At 38.4% G+C, this 18,145-nt stretch overlaps 1 protein-coding gene across 1 annotated transcript in view; it reads right to left on the reverse strand.

The window, feature by feature from the left end:
• Positions 1-418: 418 nt before the first annotated feature.
• Positions 419-18,145, reverse strand: part of dnah9l (dynein, axonemal, heavy polypeptide 9 like) — a 78,970-nt gene continuing 61,243 nt past the window's right edge. The window contains exons 69-84 of the mRNA XM_051705910.1: positions 17,069-17,233; positions 16,392-16,532; positions 16,083-16,253; positions 14,804-14,926; positions 14,313-14,506; positions 13,845-13,993; positions 13,401-13,528; positions 13,082-13,309; positions 12,361-12,552; positions 10,539-10,658; positions 10,158-10,400; positions 9,899-10,081; positions 9,480-9,595; positions 7,451-7,563; positions 6,215-6,355; positions 419-6,055 (exon numbers count right to left, since the gene is read on the reverse strand). Coding sequence (XP_051561870.1) covers positions 5,808-6,055; positions 6,215-6,355; positions 7,451-7,563; positions 9,480-9,595; positions 9,899-10,081; positions 10,158-10,400; positions 10,539-10,658; positions 12,361-12,552; positions 13,082-13,309; positions 13,401-13,528; positions 13,845-13,993; positions 14,313-14,506; positions 14,804-14,926; positions 16,083-16,253; positions 16,392-16,532; positions 17,069-17,233 — 2,655 coding nt within the window. The 3' untranslated portion in view covers positions 419-5,807. The remainder of the gene's footprint in view (positions 6,056-6,214; positions 6,356-7,450; positions 7,564-9,479; positions 9,596-9,898; positions 10,082-10,157; positions 10,401-10,538; positions 10,659-12,360; positions 12,553-13,081; positions 13,310-13,400; positions 13,529-13,844; positions 13,994-14,312; positions 14,507-14,803; positions 14,927-16,082; positions 16,254-16,391; positions 16,533-17,068; positions 17,234-18,145) is intronic.

An 18,145-nucleotide genomic window follows, 5' to 3' on the forward strand; every position in this document is an offset into this window, starting at 1 on the left:
TTTATCTTCCAACAGGACAACGACCCTAAGCACACAGCCAAGATAACAAAGGAGTGGCTCCGGGACAACTCTGTGAATGTCCTTGAGTGGCCCAGCCAGAGCCCAGACTTGAACCCAATTGAACATCTCTGGAGAGATCTGAAAATGGCTGTGCACCGACGCTTTATGGGGTATTGTTTGTAGAATTTTGAGGAAAATAATGAATTTAATCCATTTTGGAATAAGGCTGTAACATAACAAAATGTGGAAAAAGTGAAGCGCTGTGAATACTTTCCGGATGCACTTTAATTATTGATCTGTTTCTTATTCACACCTATTATTTCACTTTGAATATATGGATTTTACCACTGGAGTTTTCACTCGAGTTGAAAAGACCTGCAGAGATTAGATATTCTTTTAAAAATCTTCATTTGTTTTCAGCAGAAGAAAGACATACACATCTGGAATGGCATGAGGGTGAGTAAATGATGAAATAATTTTTGGGTGAACTATTCCTTTAAATTATAATAATCTGCAGTTTATATAAGAATGCCTCATTGAGAAGGGGTCATACTCCTGTAAGCTTCTAAAATGTAACTATGCATAGTAAAAATAATATCGACATGAAGCTCAACCCCCTCCCTTCAAAATAACAGCAGCTAAAGCTAGACTCAGGGTAGAGAACACAAAACGAAAGAGTCGTATGCAAAGAACTTAAAATGAACTTCCATGTCCCATATACTTACCTATCAAATGTAGTAGTGAAACAAAAGCAGGTAAACAAAAGCAGGTAAACAAAAGCAGGTAAACAGATGCATTAGCATGAACTTTTTAGGAATCTGTTTAAAAGTTGTTCATTTTGTAAATATATATTTGGAATGATGCCCAGTGAGCAACTCACTGGACATGCAACCATGGTAATGAAAGAAAGATGCATGCTGGGGGAAAAATGCAGTGTTTATTTATTTATTTATTTTGCATGTTTCTTAAAAGACATTAGCTTTGGTAATCAAGTGCAATGAGCTCGTTTATTTTATTGTTTATTTTTTTTGTCCCTATATCACATATTTGAGATTTATATATGTAATGTATTTATTTACTTAATAATGAATTTCCTGGTATTCAGGGAGAATCTTTACTTGAACTCTGCCAAGCAAAGCCTCATCATGAATACATGTCATCATCTCAGAATATCACATTATTCTACCCATATCAGACGTTCACAGGTTAGTTACATTCAACAACAACACATTGTCCCTTCAGAGCCAACTAAGCATTTTAACATTGTCAGTATTGCATTATGCCTCAGTATTGACTTTGAAAAGACTTTGGTCAAAATGAATTGCTCATATGATCAAACCCTCAGAAATGCCTTTTACACTTTGTGTTTTAGATGCTTTGTCTCATTTCTTTATGTGATGCAATGTCATTTTAGGACTAAACCACCTGTGTGATATACTGGTTCTTAAACTCTGAAGCTGTAGCAGTGTTAATTATTTTTGAGCTGTATAAATTTAGCTGAATAATGTGATGCGAGAGATGCAGGTGAAGGCAAAAACCCTAACCTTTAGCTATTGTAGCAGCCGTCATCCCTGGCCTTCCAAAAGACAGATTTAAACACAATCCATAAAAATGCACACTTTTAGTCTTGCAGTATAACATGACGTGGCGTTCATGTGTAGGAGGGCTGCATGTTTTAACCAAAGTTAGTTACTAGTATTAATCATTTAATCCACATTTAATGAGATGCATTGAAACACACTGTCTTCCTAGTATCAGATAAAAGAAAAAAAATTAAAAAAGAGCAGAAAAATGTAAGCATGTCTTATTTTACTAATTTATTCTCTTAGGTCCACCAGATTTAAGAGCTTGAAAAAGGCTAGAACCTGGATGCGGAGCATTACGACATATCAATGTATTTGACAGAGGCTCTTAATTCTCCTCTCTTCACACAGTAGTGTTGCATGGCTGTGATCACAGCATGCTTTGATTGAACAGTTTCCTATGAGATGGTCCAAATCATGTCTCGCGTTTCATTAAGTTGGCCGAAGCGGGTTTGCCTTAGGGGTGCTTCTGGGACGTGGCCAGGACATGTGCCAGTGCGGGAAGAGAGCAAGAGAGGGATACGATTCTATTGCGATCTTTTGCACAAACACTTTGAAACATCTTTTTAAACTAGTGCTGTTCACAGAATTGTTTTTATGCATTTTATTTTTTAAATGTTTGACACTGTATTTTATATAATGCAACCCATAACAGCAGGTTAGAATGTTTTCTTTCTTGGGTATATTGGTATGTATTTTATTTATGCTGTATATTGTGAATATTTTAAGAGTTAAATACAACACACAACTGTGTAAATTAATAAAGGACAGAAAGCTTCATTAACACTGCTGCACAAGATTATTTATGTATTTTCAATAAAGAAACTGCACACTTAAGGTTATGTACACACAAGACAGCTTATATCTGGAAAAAAAAAACACATGAAACATTCTTGATAAATAAGAAGACACTTTTTCTCCTCACCACCATCAGCATAGCCCTTCGGAAGCAGGTTGGTTTACTCTTGGTATTGCTCCTAGGTAACTATTTTCTAGTCATGTAAGTAACCTTAAATTAACTTCAGTAGGGAAAGACTGAAATCTGTGTGCCAATCAAGTTTCAATTAAATGTCAAATCTGACAATGGGTCACACATTTTGAGTCTTTACCTGAATTCAGCCACATTTTTTTCACTTGCGCTAATGCACATGCTCATTATAGAGCAAAAAGACAAAGTGATGACTTCGCCGATAAGGAAATTGGCTCTTAATTGAATGATGTGATTTCCTTTCAGCAAGCCAAACATAGAGTGGCCCAAACAGTATTTGGACACTTAAAGGAATATTCAAGGTTTAATACAATAACAGCATTTGTGGCATTACAATTATCACAAAAAAATACAGTTTTTGTTTTCTTTTCTTTTTTTCTTTTTTTTAAAGAAAAAGAAAAAATCTGGGTTACAGTGAGGCACTTACAGTAGAAGTGAATAGAGCCAATTTGTGAAGGGTTTAACCCCTTACACCCTGAAAGTATTTGTAAGGAATTTATGCTTAAATGGCATACCCAAAAGAGAGCTTATAACTAAAAATATAGCAAAGAGGGTCAAATGCATGGTAAAAATGTATAGAAAACCTTTCAAAATTTGAAGAAAATATATTAAGATTAAGCTTAGAGACTCAACACTGCTGACAAAACACAAAAAATAAGCGCAATAAATAAACTTTTCAGTTATTATTCATGTTTGACATAATACCTTTTAGACAGTAAGTATGGTCATCAAATTAACTTTGGTGTTGTTCTCCAACATGTCAACTATACCAGGAAAATTTCTCTATAGATCTAATGTGAATGATCTGACATATCTATGACGTGTCGTGAAGGATCGTGTTTCAGTGAATTGATCCCAGAGAAACCATCACTATAGGGACACCATTAGCAAAAGCCACCATAGGTGTCATGATGACACTCTTTGAGTAATATTTCAGGATTTACACATCGTATTTTGTCGAGTATGGGCTTGTTTGATTCAGGATCGCCTGCTGCAAGTTGTGATATGACATTTTACATCATGTTTATTTTTCATGAAGTAATAAACCAAAATGTGACGGAAATGCTGTTTATCTTTTTAATATACTGTATACACCGATCAGCCACAACATTAAAACCACTGACAGGTGAAGTGAAAAACATTTATTATCTCATTACAATAGCACCTTTTAAGGGGTGGGATATATTAGGCAGCAAGTGAACAGTCAGGTCTTGAATTTCATGTGTTGAAAGCAGGAAAAATGGGCAAGCGTATGGATCTAAGCGACTTTGACAATGGCCAAATTGTGATGGCTAGATGACTGGGTCAGAGAATCTCTGAAACGGCAGGTCTTGTGGGATGTTCCTGGTATGCAGTGGTTAGTATCTACCAAAAGTGGCCCAAAGAAGGACAACCGGTGAACCGGCGACAGGGTCATGGGTGCCCAAGGCTCAATGATGCGCGTGGGGAGCGAAGGCTAGCCCGTCTGGTCCGATCCCATAGAAGAGCTACTGTAGCACAAACTGCTGAAAAACTTCATGCTGGCCATGATAGAAAGGTGTCAGAACACACAGTGCATCGCAGCTTGCTGCGTATGGTGCTGTGTAACCGCAGACTGGTCAGAGTGCCCATGCTGACCCCTGTCCACCGCCAAAAGCGCCTACAATGGGCACGTGAGCATCAGAAATGGATTATGGAGCAATGGAAGAAGGTGGCCTGGTCTGATTAATCACATTTTCTTTTAGATCATGTGGAAGGCCGGGTGAGTGTGCATCGTTTACCTGGGGAAGAGATGGCAGCAGGATGCACCATGGGAAGAAGGCAGGCTGGCGTGTACAATGTGATGTTCTGGGCAATGTTCTGTTGGCAAACTTTGGGTCCTGGCATTCATGTGGATTTTACTTTGACACGTACCAACTACCTAAAGATTGTTGCAGACCACGCGCAACCCTTCATGGCAACGGTATTCCCTGTTGGCAGTGGCCTCTTTCAGCAGGATAATGCACTCTGCCACACTGCAAAAAATTGTTCAGGAATGGTTTGAGGAACATGACAAAGAATTCAAGGTGTTGACTTGGCCTCCAATTTCCCCAGATCTCAATCCAACTGAGCATCTATGGGATGTCCTGGACCAACAAGTCCGATCCATGGAGGCCCCACCTTGCAACTTACAGGACTTAAAGGATCTGCTGCTAACGTCTTGGTGCCAGATACCACAGCACAACTTCAGAGGTCTTGTGGAGTCCATGCCTCGACAGGTCAGAGCTGTTTTGGCAGCACGAGGGGGACTTACACGATATTAGGTAGGTGGTTTTAATGTTGTAGCTGATCGGTGTATATATACATGTAGATTCCACACGCTAATACTCACTGTAGTTTGGTCTCTGAGTGAAATACATTTGCTCATTATATTCTACTAATCAAGACCTTTCCAATGACATATAACACAAGGCTGTGTGATCTTTTTTATCTTTTCTACTGGTTCCAAATATGATTGTTGTGATTGCAAATCTGCAAATGATTTAAAACAGAAAATTTAAAAGCAGTATTTTGGAATTGGTCAGATTAGCTATATTCATTGTAAAGATAAGAGTCTAAGCTTTAAAATCACACCTACTTTGTGCAGATCAAGAAAGTGGTTGTTGAGTAATACCATAATACAGTATTTTTGTTTTTTCCGTGATTAGTGCCCCCCCTCTCGTCCCGGTACTAGGCCACTCTGGGTTTAAGGGGTTAAAAGGCAAAAATTTGAAGCTTATAATTTTATAAAAGCACATTGATTCTTCTGTTTAAACTTGTGCATTATTTGAGCTGGAAAGTTGTTGAAATCATCATGTTTACGGTCGTTTTAGGGTTTACAAATAGGATATAACTTAACACAGAAAAGGTTAGAGAGCAATTTTATCACACTAAAATCATGTTAACATATATTTTGTTGATGTCTTGTGGCTATACTTTTGAAACAGTGAGTATTTTAACGTTTATGGATTGGTCCCATTTACTTCCATTGTAAGTGTCTCACTGTAACCCCGATTTTTTAATCAACATTGCTACAAATGCTGTCAATTGAGCTTAGTTCGTTTTGAACCTGGAATATTCCTTTAAGTGTTACGATGACGTCCATTCTTTTTTTATACTAGTGGTCTGTCTCCTCCTCATACTTCCCCTATCTGTCACAATTTTTTTTTTTTTTATCACTCCTTCCCACAAGTACACTCGCATTCAAACACTGTCATCTCTAAGTGTATTTTTGTGTCTTAGACACTAAGCAGCAGTGCGACCCCTGCGAGAACCCATTTGGCTGGCCTCTCTCTAGTTTTCAGACTGAAGGTCCAGACATACGTGTTAGCACGTAGTTTGGTCTTATAAACCGGGCACTCGTAGGTATTGCGAGTCTCCTGTCGGTCGTTTGGGATGGCTCGCACTGCTATAACAGGCATGCTGGGAGTTAATTCCTTCAGACGCGCCTCCGCAATCGTCCCACCCTGAATATCCCAGCGTGCACCTGCAGTAACAAGGACAGACTTAAGCCTCAAATGCACACATATTACTCATACAACAAACAAAAGCATTTTGATTGGCTGGGATTCTGACTGGCTAAAAGTAGTGGCTAATGGTTGTCTAAAGCTGCTGTATCTGTTGTGATTGGCTGGAAGATACAGACCCTCCATGTATAGGCCATAGATGTAGGCTCCCTCTCTGGCCGGCTGGTTAAACTCTTCTTTAAACTTCTTGGTCACGTCTACCGTAAGGTTCATTTTGTCCAGTGGCCATTCATTCTTGCGTGCCAAACTCTGCATCACAGCTACAAAGACAACAAATGTGTGTAGCGTTTATGTGTGATCAAAATGCGCATTCCAGACAGGGTAAAACCTTGCTGTTCTTGTGGGAACATTTTCTGAAAACACCCCCAGAAGAAAAGCATATTTCCTGGGAATGCATCCAGAAACTTTTTTTTATTGTGTCTAAAGAACTATTCAGACGGAACTAGTTTTCCCTGAGGAGGTTAAGGAAATTAGTATTTCACAGACGTACTTTGTGATTTTAATCCAGTCCGAATCTGACAAGTCTGTGTTTTTCTCATATAACCCCTGTAAAAATTCCAGAGCAAATTACTTAATGTTTTTCAGCTAACTCAAGGGTCCTCTGAGAAATCTAATCCCGTCCAAATGCGAATGTCTCTGATTGTTGATATACTGAATTTTGAATGCTTCTCCTCATGTATTCTGACCTACATGATCATACTTATGCGTGCCAATTTTCTGCCTGCTGCGTGCCTTTCAGTTTGAATGTAGATTTTTTTGCCATCTGACGAAAAAAATTAGAAAATAAAATTAACAAGGAGAGCCAAATCACGGAAACTGCTAGGAATGGCCACTGTAATATCAGGTAAGATAACGTAATGTTATAATTATATAATTCACAGATAAGTATGGTTCATTTTATTGGGTTTATTATAAGCAGCCACTTCTATAAACACATGCAAATGTTATTTTAATAGGCTTTTTAAAATAAATAATTTATAATGTATAATTAATAAACTACAATTAAATCAATAAAATATATAATTAATTATTTTAAATTAATTTATAAAATGATAAGTAATTTTAAATTTAAACTAATAAAGTTTAAAAGATATATTATGTGTTCAACCTTCTGAAATGCCCACATCTAGAAAACAGACACTCCCACCTCTAATAAACACAGAGATCTTTAGTCCCATATGAATCAGTACATTAAATCTCAGATGTCAGGTGATAATAATTGAAACTCAAACGTCGTTTAAAAAAATAATCCCATACGAATAGGGCTAAAGTGTATTTTTAAGGTTGCAGTTAAGATTAGTGTATAGTAATTATAATAAGCATTAAGAACAATACCTTTTAGAAATACCTGTTACCTGTAAGAAAAGACTGAGGGTTAAATAATCCAGATATCCAGACCACACTAGGCAGTGACAGATCCTGAGTCCAGCTGTCTAACTCTCTACAGCGGAGCAACACATCATTATACCTGATAGGACACACAGACAGGTACATGCATACATACATTGGTCCCATAGCACAAACCTAGTGAGCAGTCTACATATGCCACATTTTTAGGCATCATAATTGTGCTTATTTAATTATCAACTTAGCACAAGTTAACATCAGCTCAGCAAAATGCTAACATCAGACTCTATTTGGATCAATTGTAAGCATTAGTCAAGTCTCTTGTACACTTTACAAGAGAAGCACTACTTGTTATGGTGCTTCTTGTAACAGAGTGACTGTTGAAGAAGTTTCAGCCCATTAAAAACATTTCAAATCAGTTACTTATGAGGTTACATATTGGTAAGGATGTTGCCTTAGAAGGTAGTTGCCTACGTAGACAAAATACGGTGAGGCAGCTTACTAGGATTTCGTAAAAGCACATATACGACCTTATACCAATGTACACTACCGTTCAAAAGTTTAGGGTCACTTATTCATTCTTTCTTTCTTTTTTTCACATTTTAGAATAATAGTAAAGTCATCACAACTATGGAATAATAGAAATGGAACTATGGGAATTATGTTGTGTGTCATGTGTATTTTGTTGATTCTTTTTTTCATGTCTTTTATTTTGAAAATTCTAGTTCCTGGTTCATGTCATGTGGTTCCCTAGTCATGTGATTCCTGTTTTCCCTCCATGTTCATGTGTCTTGTTTTCATTGGTTTAGTGTTTAATTATCTTGTTTAGGGTTCTTTTTGGTTTGTTCTTCCATGTCCATGTATTTAAACCCTCATGTTTTCCATTGTCCTTTGTCAAATATTGTTGATGTAGGTTGGTTCATAGTCATGCCATGTAAAAGTCAAGTTCACGTTTTGTTTTTGTTTCATGTCTATGTTAGGGTTTATTGGATTTCACGTTTATTAATAAATTGCACTTGGGTTCTTATCATCGTCATTGCCAGCAGCCAGTCGTTACATTGTTACTAAAAAAAATCCAAAATAAATCAAAACTATGTTATATTTTAGCATCTTCAAAGTGGCCACACTTTGCCTAGATTTTGCAGAAATGTACTCTTGGCATTTTATCAACCAACTTCTTGAGATATCAACCTGGGATGCTTTTTAAACAGTATTGAAGGAGTTCCCATCTATATGCTGGGCACTTAGTGGCTGCTTTTCTTAATTATTAAATCAATTTCCAAGTCATCCATTTCAAAAACTTTTAGTTTTGTAATTAAATAAATCAATATGTTGGCACAATTATATTTTTGTCTATAAAACTAATTTCAAACATTTAAGCATACGCCTTCAGATCAAAAGGTTTGTAAGATCATGAGAAACATTTCAGGCAAGTGACCCCAAACTTTTGAACGGTAGTGTATACTCACTGAGCACTTCATTAGGAACACCTGTACATCTACTTATTCTAATCAGCCAATCGTGTGGCAGCAGTGCAATGCACAAAATCTTGCAGATACTGGTCAGGAGCATCAGTTAAGGTTCATATCAACTATCAGATTGGGGAAAAAATGTGATCTCAGTGATTTGGACCGTGGCATGATTGTTGGTGTTAGATGGGCTGGTTTGAGTACTTCTGTAACAGCTGATCTTCTGGGATTTTCACACACACATTATCTAGAGTTCACTCAGAATGGTGCCAAAAACAAAAAACATCCAGTGAGCAGCAGTTCTGTGGATGGAACGCCTTGTTGATGAGAGAGGTCAACGGAGAATGGCCAGACTGGTTCGAGCTGACAGAAAGGCTACTGTAACTCAATTACCCACTCTGTACAATTGTAGCGAGCAGAATAGCATCTCAGAATGCACAACATGCCGAACCTTGAGGCTACAACAGCAGAAGACCATGTCCGGCACTTTATTAGGACCATAGTGTTCCTAATAAAGTGCTCAGTGAGTGTACGTATAATCTCGGAAAATTGTGTATCTTTGCTTTACCACTGTCCAAGGCTGTATGTGGAGGGGTAGGCCAGTCTGGCCCAGGTATCAGGAACATAATCGAAAAACAGAGCCGTCTGTATCTGTTCCATCTCTGATGATATCGCCAGCTCTCCCTGCCAGAGAGAATAAAACAGTTAGGGGTACACACATACTAGTCTTGCAGTCTCCGATTTTCAGCATAAAGTCTGGTCCAATTTGTAGCATATGTAACGATAAAAATTGGTGGAAAATGTGTGTAAACTTTACGATCAAATTATTTGTGGATATTTAGGTTCCTTGCGTGTGATTAATTCTTCCTTTTAAGAATGATCCTTATCATATCAATGAACCTTGAAATGAATGAAACTTAGTTTCGAGATGGTCAGTGAACAGACTGTTGGCGTGCTGTCTGAGGCTGAGACTACATACACACACACCTTCAGACCCAGGTCCAGCTCTTTGAGTGACCGTCTTATTTCATTGATGAGCATGTTCATACGCTCACACTCCTGGAAACACACCAGGATGTACGGTGAGCGTTCAGCTGTTTTAGATGAAATGTCAGACATGTTGTACTCTTCTGGTAATTTCTCCAGTATGTCATCCAAGATTGTCTTCACCTGAAATACCAATGACTCTGTTAATGTAATGAAATATTATGTAGCTTGTAAAACTTCCAAAAGTACATCTAAAGACCTTCTCTTCAGTGGTCTGTGAGGCTCCTTCGCCCATGTTGGAGTCTCGGGACTGCATCTCTAGCAGAGTATGGAACAGGTTGTCTGACGTCACTGTAAGAAACTCAATCTCGGCATTTGGATGCAGCCCGTAATGCACTGGGCTTTCGTGGGGCAGCATCTCATCGATGTAAGCGTGGTAACCTTGGTAGTCCAGATTAGAAGGCACAACAAATCCTGGAGCCAATGACAACTTCCTGTCAAACTGCAAAGGAATTTTCACAAGACAAGAGGAAGTTTTAGTTTATGTGTGATTGTGAAATCAAGAGCCAAAATACACTCAGTCCCATTGGAGTGCAGATTTCAGCACCATAGATAGCACCATGTAAGGGTGTGTATAGACCTGGTTTGGTTGCATGTACTCTTCCAGGTAAGTTCTGCACAGTCTTCTGTCCCAGTCATCAGTAATATGGCCTCCATACATGATCTCACCAAACAGGTATCGCAGGTCTTCCCATGGTACCTGAACAAACACATTAATTAATATGGCTCTGCACAACATTAACACACTCTCAACACATACAGTAGCTCCCATAAATTACATTTGTCCACAACCTAGAAAGAGAATTAGCTAGTATAATTGCCTTGAATGTGGGCAGAGCTTAGTGGTCTTTGTCTCTAAAAGGTCAGGTATAATAATTAACAATTCTTCAGTGTATTTTCAAAGCAGTGGCTATTAAAGTTGCCATCAGTGCTGTTATTCAGGTTTAAATTATTGTCTAAACTGCTGCTTAGGAATCAGAGTAGACTGTGTTCCAGTTTCAGTACAAGTTTAGTTCAGTTGTCAGCATTTGTAGCATAATTTTGTTTATCACAATAAATAATTTTGACTCGTCCCTCATTCATTTAAAAATCACGGTTGCAGTTACAGTAAGGCACTTACTGAAAGGGGCCAGTCAATAAACATTAACCTTGTGTGACCTCGCGTACACATGCATGGACGTTGTATTTTGGCTTTCTATACACAACGCATAATTTAAATTAATTTAAACTAACTGATCTAAGTTCAGGAGGCTCTGTGCTGTCAGTAAAGGGTTAAACTTTCAATGTACAGACAAAATAACATGGCACTGACCACAGCGGAGTTTGGCAGAAACGGCAACAAAACTACATCTGGTAAGAAACCTAATTACATTTTTACAATGAAACCTGTTTGAGTCAAAAGATTAGTCTCTAGTATCATCCGATTTGCCATTTTCAAGATCTGAACTAATTATAGCGAAACACCACACTGCTAAACACAATGTACACTAATGTATACTTTAGCGCATTTAACTTGTCTTTTATCAAATTTATTTACATAATCGCACTAGTCAGAATAGACCAATCACAGTAATTCGTGATCACTGGATAGCGCATTTTTAAAGTCACTTCAAAGAGAATCCTGTTGCAACTTTCCCTTTGTGGTGTATGTCAGTTTGCATTTTGTAAATACATATAAATCATGACAGCTCTCGGAAAGATTTAGCATGTCAATGTGGGTGACATATTGAAAGGATTTTGGTCTTGGACTAGATCTGCTACATTGCATCTACTGCTGCTGAATAACAAGTACAAAAACTTGCTACTGCTAGAAGATACATGAGTTAAACATGTGGACATGCTGCGGCTACTGCATAATTAGACAAAACACAAGACATGCTGCATTGAGCATGCAGGACATGCTGCTGCACAATTAGACGTACATACAATCCCCATGTAGTAGATCTAGACTGGTGGAGCTGGGGAGGAGGAGGGTTTCAGATGGAAAAAAACAGCTTATCTGGAAAACTGAGCAATTTAAATGTTAGACAAAGCAAGTTGATTGGCTACTGGATTGTACGTCAAAGGATCTGTCAGTTTACAACTTCGAACCTATAGGCTTAACATATCACATGTAAATGAGCCGATTGGCTAACAGATAGCAAGTTCAAAGAACCTATCAGCTTTCTCCAAGTAGAGTTTCATGCCTGAACTTCAGTCATTTAAGAGATTATATTTTTATGGAACAAATGTCTTTCATAAGAGATAAAACCTCCTAAGGTTTGAATGCGGCTTAATAGAGGATTCAGTTTTCTTAGCCCTGAAGTGCCCCCTGGAGGAAGATCACTTTTTTGTCTTGAAGGAAACAGATATTAGCAAGTATCATTGCCCATCCAACTGTCCTCACACACAATTTCACACACCTGTGAGTTGGCTTCTAGGTAGTTGTAGAGTACGTTCACTGATATGGTGAGGTCTCCTGTGTTAAAAGGGTACTTCCTATTCCAGCCCTGTGGCCCAAACTTCCTCCTTTCGGCCACACATGCATGGAAATAACAAAGTGAGAAAAGGATGGTCTTAAACTCCTGCTCACGGGAACACTGGTCCAGAATGTCCTACACACAAACACACTCACACTGAGTCCAAAGCTTTACGTTTTCATAATACTGTTTGTTCAGTTGACTTGATCTCATTCACTTGGAATTTTTTCTGTCTTCAATGAAAGTGAAATACTGCAGGAAGCAACAAAATCACAGCCAATCAGAACATATTTCATGTTTAAAGACCCCATAAAATCACTTTAAAAAAAAATAAAAACAATTGTGTTTTTTTTTTATTTCCTATTGAAACAAAGCTGGAGCAGGACACATCGAAGGTAAACGTAAACTTTTTATAAAATAGTTACTGTCATATCCGTGTACCATCATTTGCTACCTGCTATTGCTAGTGGAATGTGGTATTTATAATTTAAGGGTATATTCTCATTGTAGAGACCATTTTATTTGACAAAAATATCAATAGTCATGAATATTTTGGTCTACTTTCCCAGAAAAGTATGTAAATTGTAAAAGCAAATATCTGCTATTTATTGCGCCTGGTTGTGTTGATTCGTTTATTCTGTAAACTGTTGTTCATTTTGCTTACTTGATCAAAGTTGTCCAGAGCAGCATGTAGGTTGGCCAGCATGCCAGTGGGCGGTTCATTAGTGATTTTGATGGAATTTTCCAGAATCCCCTGTGGAATTATGTGTTCCTGTAGGGTTGGAGAAGGTTCTGCACTCATAAACACTCTGTAGTCTTGGTGACTGTTCTCACAGCAACGTTCTAGAAGCTTCTCTAGACTGCCCAGCCACTTTGCCACCAGGTGAATGTTCTAGAAAATACAAAAGAAAATTGACATATAATTATGATTAAGATCCATGCAAAAAATTTACAAAAATATATAATATGAAAATGAAACACACCTGTAGAATTACCCAGTGGCCCTCTCTGGAGGCCTTTTCCATGGCCAGTTCAGCCACAGATTCCTGACCCTGTCCCAAAGACACATTGTGGAGCTTCCCCAGGTCTATAGTAAAGCCCAGCTTCTTACCTAAACACACATAACATGCAGAAATACACTCTAATGAATACACATAAGCTTTCACAAAAATCAGGCCAAATCTGTTTAGTTTTTTGTAGTCGGCAGAAAATAAATAAACAAATAAATAAAATCTAGTGCATCACATTCATATATGGCTTAAATCGTATTATTGTACAAGATGTGAACAAGAAATGCATGTTAGCCTTAAAAACGCAAAAACACTCAACAGTACACACAGTAGCAGTCAGAATGACCTAACGCTCTCTTTGACAGATTAACAGTGGAAGCTTCTGGCATGCAATGAAATAGCTGGTGTGGTTTTTACCCAGGGACTCAACATCTTTAAGAGGGTCCACTCCAGGGGACAGGATGAAGAACACGGGGGAAGCAGGACCACACTCTTTAAATGAGCGTGCAAACTCCATCTTCCTGCCCTCAGTGTACTGCACACCCAGTTTCTCTTCCACAAAGTTCCTACACACAGACACATACCATACCTTTCATCGTACTGTTCATCATAAACATTGTCAGCACAATTTCTGTGCTATTAACATCTCCAAAAGGAATTGTGAAAGTAACATTAAATGTTTCCAAAACTCATAGTCTTGCCCCAAACTCATGCCATTGGTGGAGACAATGTTGCTGTTTCGGGCTGGTTGGGATACTCAAACACTTTTTAGGGAAATCAACCTACAAGTGGCTTAATTACAGTAGTTTATGCATATTAAGCTGCAATAGGAGAAAGAAGTTTAACATCGAAAAACGACCTACTTTAAAAAAAAAAAACACTTACCGGACAGCGTATGTCATCCTGTCAGGTCGTAGAGCCCTCATTAGTATGAGTTTCTGAAGTGAACTTTTGCTTTTCCATTCCTGAGGGAGTTTCTCTTTCTCTGGGCATTCTGACTCCACCACTTTTTTCCAGCGTTTGGGAGAACCCTCGATGTCCCGGTCCAGACCGCGGAACTCGTCCGTGAAGCTCATGGTCTGCCAATCATGACATATTAATGTTTGTCATTTTGCACATAATCATCAACTAAATTAAGTTATTTTCCTTGACAAAAATTTATAAAAAATGATATGACAAAATACTGACCAAATTTAAAAGGAAATTTCTTTTTTCAAAAGACTAAAACTATGACTTAGACAAAAAACTGTAAAGATTAACACTGTCTGCAGGAACGCACCAGAAGCGTCTCAGGTTAAGATCATCAGGTTTCTGAGCAGGAGTGTATGTTTCTGTGTGTCTGTGTGTGTGTGTGTTGGGGGGGGGGTAATGCTTACTTTAACAGCGCTCCAGGCAGAGTTGGACAGAAAGTCGAGCGGGCTGACGTAACTGTGGTCAATGTTGAAGCGCAACAGGAAGTCCAGTTCTCGAGGATCTACCTCTTTACTCATAAACAACAACTGATGCACACAAATGCACAAAGGTCCTGGTATTAAAGGGAAAGTCAATCCAAAAATGAAAATTCTCTCATTATTTACTCACCCTTATGCCATCTCAGATGTGTATGACTTTTTTTTTTCAGCAGAACACAAAGATTTTTAGAAGAATATCTCAGCTCTGTTAGTACTTACAATGCAAGTGAATGGTGACCAGACCTTTTGAAGCTCAAAAAATCACATAAAATCACATAAAAGTAATTCATACAACTTCAGTGGTTTAATCCAATTCTTCAGAAGTGATATGACAGGTGTGGGTGAGAAAAAGGTCAATATTGCAGTCCTTTTTTACCATAAATCTCCACTTTCACTTTCAAAATGTGGAGAAAGTGGAGATTTATAGTAAAAAAGGACATTAATATGGATCTGTTTCTTACCCACACTTATCATATCACTTCTGAAGATATGGATTTAACCATTGGAGTCTTATGGATTATTTCATGTGGCTTTAATGTGATTTTTTTGAGCTTCAAAGGTCTGGTCACCATTCACTTGAGTTGTAAGGACCAACAAGGCTAAGACATTCTTCTAAAAATCTTTGTGCTCTGCAGAAGAAAAAAAAAGTCTACACATCTGGGGTGGCATGAGGGTGAGTAAATAATGAGAGATTTTAAATTTTTGGGTGAACTTTCCCTTTAACATCCATCTCAGGTTATCCGATTACAAGACATATTGCTATTTACAACTAGTAGTAACATGCATCTCAAATGTGTCTTCTATGACCACCTGTGATCCGATTTCCTCATGGGTGTCTCTGATTTCATAACTGCATAAAACACACTATGTCAATGTCTTAATGCATATTGATAGAGCACAAAAGTGTTTTTTAAAACTCTTGTTTTATCACAGTGGTTGATTGGCAATTGAGCAGGATTAGCGTTTACACCTCAAATGCAATGTTGTCATGTGCATTTTCGAGTAGTTCTGAATGTGGTTTGAGTGATCGGATAATTAAACATTCTGGACCCCATTTACACCCGTTTTTAGCACTGTCCACTTTTGATCAAATCGCCTGAACGCATCTTAATACCAGGTATAAATGGGGTCAGATTTAATAAAAATACTTGTTGACATGTCCATCTAATATAATAGAAATAATATATGTATGTATGCGTGTTACCTGAAAGGTAAGCTGTGCTGCAAACGTGAGTTTGTCTCTCTCAAACAAGCCTCTGTTGATGTAATTAAATGTAGAGAAGGTGATACAATCTATCAGCGTGTTCACACGAGTCTTTACATCTGAACAGACATCTGCATTCAGCACAGCCTTATGAAACACAACATTAAATGCCTGCAGGGAGAAGATAACACACATCAGTGAAACTGTTAAATATCTGTACAAAAAGACAGTTAAAACGAATCTTACAGGATGCACCTACACAAAAACTCGCACACAAATGCAAACACACTAAATCAAACAAGGGCATACCTTAAGGGAAAACTGGTACATGGGGTTGATCTTGTTAAGGTCATTGATGATGAAGTAGAGGAGAGACGCCCTGACAGCCACAGGCCGGTAGTGTTCACGAGCCTCGTTAATCTTCAGCTCGTTAACCTTCGCTTCCAGCACCTACACAACACAAAGAGAAGAAATAAGAACATACCACAAAAAATAACTAATGAAAACTCTATATTTCTGACATTTCTAACTTTCAGGTAAACCTGGTTAAAAAAATATATAAAACTGTAGCTCAGTTCCATTACCTAGCGAGCTGCCCACTTAGACAGCATCTTTAGTCTCTAAAGGCTACCAAGGTGTAGCTGTTACAAAATAATGCTGCCTTATAAGATACCTCGCTTTGGTAAAAATCGTAAACTATCAATTTTGTGTGTTCTATGTTTTTTATTAGAGTATCAAGATGTTAGCTTAGAAACAGCGAGTCTCTTAGCAAGTTGAGTCGCACATGCACTTAACAACAAGAAGCATCATTTTTGTGGCATGCCTGACTATGAAGAGCATTTCAGATAAGTCACTTGAGGTTCCATTTCTGTTAGGAGCCTTCATTAGAAGGACCCCGTCTACAGTAGACAGCGAGGCAGCTCACAAGGGTTTGGAACGGAGCCTTTCCCTTATAAAAACTATTGCAAATAGACACACGATCAAACCTTCATCTCAATCTCTGCCGCCGTGTGCTTGGTGCTCTCCAGTTTCTCCACAAGAACATTATCTCCTAGGAAGTTACTCTCGGCCGCTGAGAGGCGTGTCAGTAACTCATCTTCCAGCTGCTTCAACTCGATTTTAAACATGTTCTGCTGTTTAGTCAGCTCTGACTGCACACACATACACACATATCAGTAACATTTCATTCAAAAATGTGTTTTGTTGATTAGCCAGGTCTGACTGAAGACACATACAAACACATGCATATAAATGTCATGTTTAATTCCATTGTGTTTTATTTATCATAAATCAAGCTAAAACATTACTACACCCAAACACTAACTGTCAGGACCGGGGCTCGAACCCAGAGTGTGTTGCTGGTAGCCCAGAGCACTATCTGCTATGTTATGGAGCTGTGTGGACCCAAATTGCAGAGAATCACAAGAGGCAGGACTTGAGGAAAACAGTCTTTACTTAATGTCCTTCTTGAATAAACACAACAAAAAAAAAATCAAGTATCGAAAGCAGGGCTGAAGAAAGTACAGATCCACAATGGCTTGATGCGGGCAAAAATGTCCAATAACATAAAGCAAATTTCCCAAACAAGCAGGTCAAAAGATCTGGGAAAAAGTCTCTCAATGTAATCTAAATGTAGGTCAAAAAAAGGGACAGGCATTGACCAAAAATCTGCCTAAGCAAAAGAACCTCAAGACTGAGCAAAATACAAACAAAAGCAGGTCTTATATATACACACATACACACACTCTAACAAGCCAGGCACAGGTGATATCATTGAGCTTATAATGAACAGGAAATCAGGAAGAAGTTGTGGAAGGTCTTGTGCTCTCGGTTTCCCTCTGCTGGACAGACTGGGTTGTGACTTTTCCATGTCCTTCTGCACCGTTCAACGAACCTTTCAGCACTAGGGACTCCAACCTCTATTTCTTGACTGAAGAACAACGGTGGCTCGAACCCCAATTTACACTTGAATGGGGATAAACCAGTGGAGGAGCTGCTTAAGGTGTTGTGTGCCAGCTCTGCCCAAACCAGGAACCGACTCCAGGAGGATGGCTGATGGGATG

Source organism: Myxocyprinus asiaticus, chromosome 9 (assembly GCF_019703515.2).
Source record: "Myxocyprinus asiaticus isolate MX2 ecotype Aquarium Trade chromosome 9, UBuf_Myxa_2, whole genome shotgun sequence".
NCBI lineage: Eukaryota > Metazoa > Chordata > Actinopteri > Cypriniformes > Catostomidae > Myxocyprinus > Myxocyprinus asiaticus.